At 45.6% G+C, this 8,994-nt stretch overlaps 1 protein-coding gene across 1 annotated transcript; it reads left to right on the top strand.

Annotated features, from left to right (window-relative positions):
- The first annotated feature begins 532 nt into the window (after positions 1-532).
- ccnl1a (cyclin L1a) lies at positions 533-8,336 on the top strand. Its single transcript, XM_030380706.1, has 10 exons — positions 533-928; positions 1,148-1,222; positions 1,720-1,829; positions 3,407-3,527; positions 3,635-3,699; positions 5,962-6,061; positions 6,176-6,280; positions 6,379-6,632; positions 6,753-6,842; positions 6,934-8,336. The coding sequence occupies exons 1-10, from the start codon at positions 548-550 to the stop codon at positions 7,400-7,402; spliced, it is 1,770 nt and encodes a 589-aa protein (XP_030236566.1). The 5' UTR covers positions 533-547; the 3' UTR covers positions 7,403-8,336.
- Positions 8,337-8,994: the final 658 nt, after the last annotated feature.

Raw genomic sequence — 8,994 nt, 5'->3', positions numbered from 1 at the left:
TTGTTTGGGGCTTAATGCATGTATTTGGATTAGGTTATGAACTATTTTTTAATGCAGCAAATAAATACAATCTAATCTTCTATTTATTCAGTTCACATGGGTTACGGTTTACAATATGGTTACCAGAGATGATGGTTACGTGCTCAACGATATGACTCGGTTGTTTCTCGGAAATCATATAGAGTCACTTCCGCTGTTCTTATTTGCGGATGGATATGTACGTAAAAGTCTGAACGTTACCGTAATTGACGTCACTAGTTAATTATGGCGTTCCGGGTCTACGTTAAATGTTCTACGTTAATATGTTATGTTTTCTAATTACAACGTTGTGGAATTAAAGTATACTACAAAGTATAATTCAAATGTATACTAAAATGGAATACATTCTTGCAAAAGTTCCTCGAAAATAGCTTACCACATAATAGGAAGAACACTTATATAAATAAAGTCTCAGTTAAAGTCATGTTTAAACTTCTGCTGAGATTATTTACTGCATACGTATCTAAATACGATTACATAACAAGTGACACCACCAGCAATCCACTGAATGCAGCAGGGGGTTTCCGGGACTACTTTATCTCGGCGGAGGCGCACCAACAGTAGCCGCCGCACATCGTTCTGCCTTGTTCCGTGCTTGGGGCATGTTCAGCTTTTCGGCCCGATTTTTCTAACACTTTTGTTGGTTGAAATGGCCGCGGATCCCGTTTCAACATCTTCTAATGCATCGACAAACAACGATGGCATCCTCATCGGTGATAAAGTGTACTCGGAAGTCTACCTGGCGATCGACAACTCTCTGGTTCCAGAGGAGAAGCTTTCTCCGACCCCCTCTATGCTCGACGGCCTAGACCTCAACACGGAGACCGACCTTCGGATCCTGGGATGTGAACTCATCCAGTCTGCGGGGATTCTGCTAAAGCTGCCCCAGGTAACAGACATGTTATGCGTCTACGGTTTTTTCGACAAATTTAGAGATCCCCATCCACCTTATTTAACGACGGGAGAGAGGCTGCTAGCTGGCTAGTGTTAGCTTAGCCTTGCTGGTGTTGGCGTGGTGGGACTAAAATGGCGGCTGTCTATTGTGTAAGAAGATACATTAGGTTAACTCGAGCTATAACCCATATCTCGCTGACATGTCTTTCTCCAGGTGGCCATGGCGACGGGACAGGTTCTCTTCCATCGCTTTTTCTATTCCAAGTCCTTCGTCAAGCACAGTTTCGAGGTAAGCGTCCACACACGCACACATTCACACCCAAACACGGAAGATCATTGTGTATACAAGCTACGTATTGTTAGCTTACGTTACGCTTACGTTCCGGGCAGAAATGTTACTATCACACTCCCGTTATATATATATATATTTATATATAGAGAGGGAGAGATATAGATGCATAGACAGACACAATTGGGATAATTACACGGCTTTGATTAATACGCTATTGTGATTGTTAAATGACAGCAATCAAAGGTCTGAATAACAGACCTTTGTTATGGACTCCATTTCCAACCGTCTTTATTGACCAAAGAAATGATTACAAAATCGGTTATTTTTGGTCAACTTACTGATACATTTTTAGTGGCCGTGTAATGAACAAAATCATGTAATTATCTTAAAGTAATGACCCGCTCGCTGTACTTTAAACGTCTGCGAAACATGTTAATGCTGTCCTCCCAGGAGGGTTATGACATCCCTGACTATTTGTCTTGTTTTCTTTGTAGATTGTAGCCATGGCTTGTGTCAACCTGGCCTCCAAGATAGAAGAAGCCCCGCGGCGGATACGAGACGTGATCAACGTCTTCCATCACCTACGGCAAATGCGAGGCAAAAAGTAAGCATCTTTCCATTTCATCACAAGGTTATTCAAAATGTTGTATGAGATATTTTGAATTGTTTGATTTATCTGAACGGAATACCGTTTTTTTTTGTTGTGAAAGTGCCCTTTTGTTTATCCATGTACTCTAAACCATTTCAAAACTTTTCAGTTTCCTCGTCACTGGTCTCACACGTGTTAACATTCTGTGCACATATCTAGCGTGTTTTCTGTGATGAGTAAACCCTGAAATTGGCCTCACGCATATTTCTAAAGATGGCCGTATGGTTTAAGTCACTATGGGATGAGACATGCTTTATTGGCATGCCTCTGACTTCAAATTAAACATAGCCCCGACTCAATCGATCTCGGCATTAACGTGGATTCTTTTTTCCCTTGCAACCAACTAACAGCGACCAGCTACATTTACCAAAGCCTGGGTGATGTGGAATGGTACGTAAAGACGAAGCAGTCGGCATGAAACCATGAGCGAGGGAGTGTCGCTTCTCCCTCTGCCACACCCCAGCCCCCTTCCTGTGGGAGGAGCCCGTGGGCTGAGCCACTGTGGGCCGTGGGGATGACAGGTTGGCCGGAGGTCCTTGGCCCCCCCCCCCCCCCCCGCTCTCCCGGTGTCTTTGAGGACTTCTGTGGCTCAGTCTTATGCTTTGGGTATTTGTCAGACATACTGGCAGCTGTTGGGTAATGTAGTTCTCCCTGTTTGGCTGCTCCTCGCCCAGCACTGGAAATTATGTTGCCACACGAGCACACTTCCATTTCACCAAATGTCATCGCTTTTAGAGAAATATCAATCTTGGCATACGTTGGAATTATTTGTTCGGCGTGTGGCTTAGTTTTTTGGTACGTTCAGGAATGTTGGATGGCAGAATAATATTATAAATGACCTGTTAGGTGAGGATGATTTAACCCTGAATCCCTTACACTGGTGTACATTTTTTTCTTTTAGCTTGGTTAGCTTTTTTTATATGATCGTAATGTAAAAAAATCATCCTGTGTATCTCACTTAAAATAGACAAATACATTTGTGGGATGAAGTCTAAACTTTATTTTGTCATTAGACTGTCATTAGTACTATGTTGAATACAGTGTTACTGTTTAATATATTTTGTACTTTTCTGTTGATTCTCAAGAAAGTAGGCAATGACTGCTTGATTCAGAACCATGGCTAATATCCAGGATAATCTGATCAATAACCAGTCATCTTGTATTGAAATTTGTGTCCCTTTTTAAATGTGAGTCGAATCAGAACGGTCTCACTGTTAATTGGTCTGATTCGTTTTTTTCGGATATGCTTGACAATGAGTTATTGATATTTCTCTTTAAAGCGTTGACATACGGTGATACAGGCAGAGAGCTGTCGGCAGACGCCAAACATTAACACTGGAGCCACAGGAGTCAGCAAACCCCCAAGTAAACGAAACCATAGACACCTCCCCGCTTTGAGTTGGTTGTAAGGGGAAATAGAAAGAGTCACAGAAAACAAAAGGGCACTTAACTTCCTACTATGCTGCTGAAGCTGGAAGGGGGGGGGAGAAACCGTTTTATATTATTTTTACTTTAATTCCTTCAAAAACCAGGGGTGCAAGTTCATTGATACTTGATCAGAACTACATAAATACCAAAAACCAAGTCATCAAAGCAGAACGGCGGGTCCTGAAGGAGCTGGGCTTCTGTGTGCATGTCAAGCATCCCCACAAGGTAAGCTCCTCCACACTCATCCGGTCACTACACCCCACAAACGGTTTCATTATTGGCTCTCAGTGAAGATGTCTTGTAAGCAACAACCCGTGCTTGTGTCATCCCAGATCATCGTCATGTACCTTCAAGTCCTGGAATGTGAGAAGAACCAAACGCTGGTCCAGACCGCCTGGTAAGTTCCTACTCAGTTCCCCCGTCTCTCACAACCCACAGCAGCAACCCGCGTCACGTGCCCAAGATCTGCTACCAGACCTGGGCTGTCAGTAGATTTTCAACATGAACGCGCAGCACTGTGACACGTCCATACAGTGGAAACGTGACTCACCAGAGCATCTAGCTACATATTTAAAATGCAGCCACCAGTCACTTTCCCAGGTCTACCCGCAACATCAGCCCCCCCCCCCATGAAATCCATTTCCCGGTGCCCTGATGGTGCAATTTGTTTGATTGCCAACCTGATGCTTCTGAGATGTGCCTTTTACATGGTTTTATTTCTGCAAGTCTTTTTGTTTATGGAGCCCAGGGAGCTTGATTTAACTTTGTCCTTTTCTCTACTCTTTGATTAAAGGGTAGTCCATGCTGGTAAGTCACATAAAGAACCTCTGAACTCTGCCTCCTCCAACCACATGACCTCGGGAAGCTCCCCCCCATTGGTTGGCTGCCCTTCTCCAGACAGCCAATCCCAGTGCCGAGATTCACTGAAGGGGGAGGGCCTATCCCAACTGCCAACATCGAATTTTCTCTTGGGTGTCAAAGGATTTGTATTTTTTTGGTTTTGATACGAAGGTTTATACTGTGATGCATATTTCATTTTTTTTGTAGTGATAGATACTTGCTTTTTTTTCTAGTTTACTTGCATCTAAAATTGAAGTAAACTTAGTGAGAAGAGAAGTACTTTTTTTGACCAGTTACCTGTTTAAATAATATACAGTAGCTTACTGTGTCATTTCCCCAACTGACGTGGTGTCCAGACGTGTGTGTCTTACAGGCTGATCCAGCTCTCAGGCTCTGCCTCCAGGGACCCTGCCCACCCAGCAGTAGATCACAATCCAACGACTACATTTGATCTAGTAGTGCCACGCTAGTAGTCTTTTCATGAGCCGCTAAAGCAAACGTATTTATTTTTTATTTGAACAGAGGTCCAACTGAATTCTTTGTGTACACGTGGCAAGTTCCATGTGGCCACAACCTTTTTTTTTCAAAATCAAAAAGTTGTCATGTGTTTAACATATCTTGGTACTGAAATGTGTAAGGAATTCCCTTGATGGTAACGTTAAAGTATTGTCAATGATTTGCATGCTACGGTGGCAGAATGAAACCGCTGATGCGCATTGGCATTCTGGTGCATGCGCTCAAGTGAAGTGTGAACCTCGCACACATCCTCCCCCTTCTGTGTTAGCCCTCTGATGCCAAGTAACGGTTCATGGCTCCATGTCGTTTATTTTGGCTGGTACACTAATTGTGACTCATCTACCACCCTCAATGACCACTTACACACACGTCCAGCTGCTTTTGTAACAGTTTTCATCTGGGTGGGAAACTTTTCATTTTAGTTGGGGAGGACACTTTGCCTCTTTCTATAAATGTTCTTCTGCTGAGGCGGTTCGACTAGTTTTTGGTTTCCCACCTTGAGCACTTAATTTTATCCCCACCTGTGAACCATTGCGTCATGTGCTTTATCACGTGACTGCCTACCATACTGAAACATCCCAGTCCTACCTGATGTGCATCATCTCTACCTCCCCTTACTTCCATACTGAAACAGTCTGACCTGATGTGCATCATGTCTACCTCCCCTCCCATCCTGAAACAGTCTGACCTGATGTGCATCATCTCTACCTCCCCTTACTTCCATACTGAATCTGTCTGACCTGATGTGCATGTCATTATTGTCACTGCAACATCCATTCAAAAGGTCGATATAAAACTAGTCCAAGTGTATTGTCCAGTCTTGCATGCTCCCCAATACAAGGCATGTTAATGTTGAAGAGTTGTTAGGGATGTTTCATTTAACTGAATAGAAAGTTGCTTTCTTTCTTCTGGGTCCCCAAATTCACCTTCTCATTTGTGAACACGCCCTGTGTCATGGTTGCTCTTGGAAGAGAATGGAGAAAAGGACAAAGTTAAAATGGCTTTAGGAGATCACAATGCAGAAACCAATATGGCAATCTTTGTTCATTATTTGATGTGTGAGCCACTTTAATGGGTAGTACATGAAGTGGGGGTGAGGCGCAAACTAACACTCCCTGATATTGGTAAATATCAAAGCCAAGCTGTTACTTAAAACTGCGACTAAGCCCATACACTCAAGCTCATTATGGGAATCATGATATAATAAAATAATGCATATTTCCACTACCACAGGGTATGAAAGCCCTGGCATTCATGTAGAAAAGATGCTATGTGTTTTTTGTATGTGCTTCTGTCTCCACAGGAACTACATGAATGACTGCCTGAGGACAAATGTGTTTGTGCGGTTTCAAGCCGAGACCATCGCCTGTGCCTGCATATACTTGGCTGCCAGAGCTCTGCAGGTCGGTGGCAGCTGCATCTTACATTTTTTACGTCCATCGTTCGCCCTGCTTGTTGTATTTTAAACAAGTAGCGGACAACTCGCGGAAGGTAACAAAGCTGTGTTTGTCCCCCAGATGCCGCTTCCATCCCGGCCTCATTGGTACCTTCTGTTTGGAGCCACTGAGGAGGAGATCCGGGAGATCTGCATCACCACCCTCAAGCTGTACACCAGGAAGAAGGTAACGTCCACAGCACGCCTCCCACGTTATGTATGCTCCCAGCTGCTGTTACCCTTCCCTCGTCCCTCATCTTTAACCCTGGATCCCCCCCCCGCCAGCCCAACTACGATCACCTGGAGAAGGAGGTGGACCGGCGGAAGATGTTCCTGGCCGAGGCCAAGCTCAAGGCAAAGGGTCTGAACGCCGACGGCACGCCGGCCCTCTCCACGCTCGGCGGCTTCTCCCCGGCCTCCAAGCCCTGCTCCCCGGCCGTGGTGCCGGTGGAGGACAAGTCCCCCAAGCCCCAAGCCCTGAAGCCTGTGAAGAAGGAGCCGGACAACCGAGCCCAGGTCTCCAAGAGCCCGCACAACGGGTCAGTAGATCCTCAGCCCACGCAGTTCCCCGGCCCACTCTGTCCATTCTGTGTGCCGTCGCTGAATCAAGCATGACTTTTTAACTTGCCTAAATGGAGATATGTTTCCTGTCTTTTCAGGTTAAGGAAAGAGTCCAAGATCGGCAGGAACAGCAGTGGGTCCCGTTCTAGAACACGCTCCCGCTCCAGATCCCGCTCGCCCCGCAGACAGTAAGACAGTTCCTCATCTATGACCATGTCGCCGTCTCCCTGCACGCCCTCCCATTCCCCCTGTCTCACCACCTGTTCCACTCCTCCCCAGCTACAACGGCAGACGCAGTCGCTCGGGGACCTACAGCTCGCGCTCTCGCTCCCACAGCCCGTCGCCACGGCGACACCAGCCCTCGCCGCTCCTCCCCCACCTCAAACCAAAGGCCAGTCACCACGGCAACAGCGACTCCAAGGTCTCCGGTCGCCACAGCGGCAGCGGCGGGGGCAGCTCGGGACACAAGAGGAAGCGGTCGCGCTCCCGGTCGCGCACCCCCATCAAAGGGGAGCGCGAGCGGGAGAGGGAGCGGGACAGGGAGCGCGGTGCCTCGGACCTCGCCTCCTCCAAGAAGCACAAGCACGAGCGGGGCGGCGGGCACCACCGCGGGGAGAGGCGGGAACACGAGAGGTCCCGCTCCTACGACCGGGAGCGGGAGAGGGAGCGCGGCCACAAGAGCAAACACCACGGTAGCGGCGGCGGCGGCGGCGGAGGGCACTCTGGGCACGGCCGGCACCGTCGCTGAGCCCCACACCACACGGGTGGTCTCGGGGCCTGGCGGAAACATAGTCAAACGTTTCCCAGGGTCCACCACCGCGTCACGCAACTGCTTGTCTTTCTCCAGTGTACGTACCAGTATAAAACCATCTGGGCGCCAAATTGACCCTAAGATCATTCTGCGGTTCAGTGTTCATGGCCTGATCACATGCGAGGCATTGGACTTCAAGATTAACCTGAATGTATATCCCACGTGTCAAAACGTGCTGGTTAAGGCATTTGCTATGGCCAGGACCACTGATCGACCAACCACCTTATAGCTGATATTTGGCAGTGGGTGGCTGATAATTTGGTAAAGCTGGGTGACGCGTTTTGGTGGATCAAATTCATGTCATTTGCGGCAGGAGGTCCTGAAAAGGAGTCATTTTATTTTCTTGATTATTGATAATTGGTTGAATTATGGAAACGTTAATTTCGCCTGCCAGGCCCAGAGCTGCCTAACGTACCAGTCCACATACTACTTTTGAATGCAAATGTTTTGTTTTTTTCATGTATTTTTCTCATTTTCCATTTCAATGGACTGGACTTGAAGGAACCATATATTTTACAGTGTAAAGATGATAAAAAGCCGGATTATTGTGAATGCTTTGATTTATTAAAGCAACGGACAGTGGAAAAATGTACAATTTAAAGGACATTCAGGAAAGAAAATATTCTTATCATTGGAATTTCTCTGGTTCATAATTTATTGGACAAATGTGCGATGGCTATAGCTGTGTTGTGTACATTTGTAAAGAATCAAAACAATTGTGTTATTTAGGGTAAGAGGCTATATATCTTTTTAAGATGCAGACTTGATTGAAAAACCTTGTAGAATTGTGAATTTGTTACACGGCTTTTAGTCTGCACATGTTCATGTTTGAATTTTTTTATTAAATTCAGTAATAAAAGACTCACTGTAAGGACTCTTGTTTTCTGAAAATGGTGCACAATAATTGGTGGTCGAGGAAGGAACATTAAAGTGATCGTAATGTAAACTGATTCACTATCGCTAGATCTGTAATGCGAGTGTAAAGCCTGTACTCTTATGACCGGGAGGGGGCACTGTTGGCCGTGGCAATGTTAACGGGACCATCGCTCCACTGCATCCATGCAATTGGCAGGTAATCATGGGTTTAACTGGTGATTTTCAATGGGTCTGACGAGAATGGGTACCCGGTAAGAGCTCTGGTACTTTAAGCCTTTTTAAGATGCAATCTAGAATCCTGCTATAAAGACACATTATTCCCTAATGTACTACTTTAAGTAGATTGCTTTCTAGTTAGAGAATAGTTCAGTGTCACTTTATTGGGACAGTACTGTGTATTAAAGTTTTGAGGAAGATCAGTTACACGGCTAGGGAACGAAGTTCAACTTCCCACTTAAAGCTCAATATTGTGCACATATTGACTTGCCAAATTTTGATTTTCGAAACGAGATTCATTCCGATATCTGGGAATAACCAAAAATGCAATGAATCATTATTCCAGCCATGTCATTGTAGAATCTACCAGAAAATGTTTAGATCTTCTGTCAGGAGTCAGGAGCTCAAGTTATCCTGAGCGCATTCCAAGTTAGACT

This window comes from Gadus morhua, chromosome 16 (assembly GCF_902167405.1).
Source record: "Gadus morhua chromosome 16, gadMor3.0, whole genome shotgun sequence".
NCBI classification, from domain to species: domain Eukaryota; kingdom Metazoa; phylum Chordata; class Actinopteri; order Gadiformes; family Gadidae; genus Gadus; species Gadus morhua.
The sequence above is the reverse complement of the archived record's forward strand: the minus strand, read 5'-3'. Positions and strand labels throughout refer to the sequence as shown.

What these genes read in the sequence shown, in the direction of transcription:
- ccnl1a (XM_030380706.1), top strand. Translation starts at nt 548, where the DNA reads ATGCAGCAGGGGGTTTCCGGGACTACTTTATCTCGGCGGAGGCGCACC. An exon ending in CGGCAAATGCGAGGCAAAAA is followed by an intron (nt 1,830 to 3,406) that starts GTAAGCATCTTT and finishes TTCAAAAACCAG; the next exon opens with GGGTGCAAGTTCATTGATAC. An exon ending in TCCAAGAGCCCGCACAACGG is followed by an intron (nt 6,633 to 6,752) that starts GTCAGTAGATCC and finishes CTGTCTTTTCAG; the next exon opens with GTTAAGGAAAGAGTCCAAGA.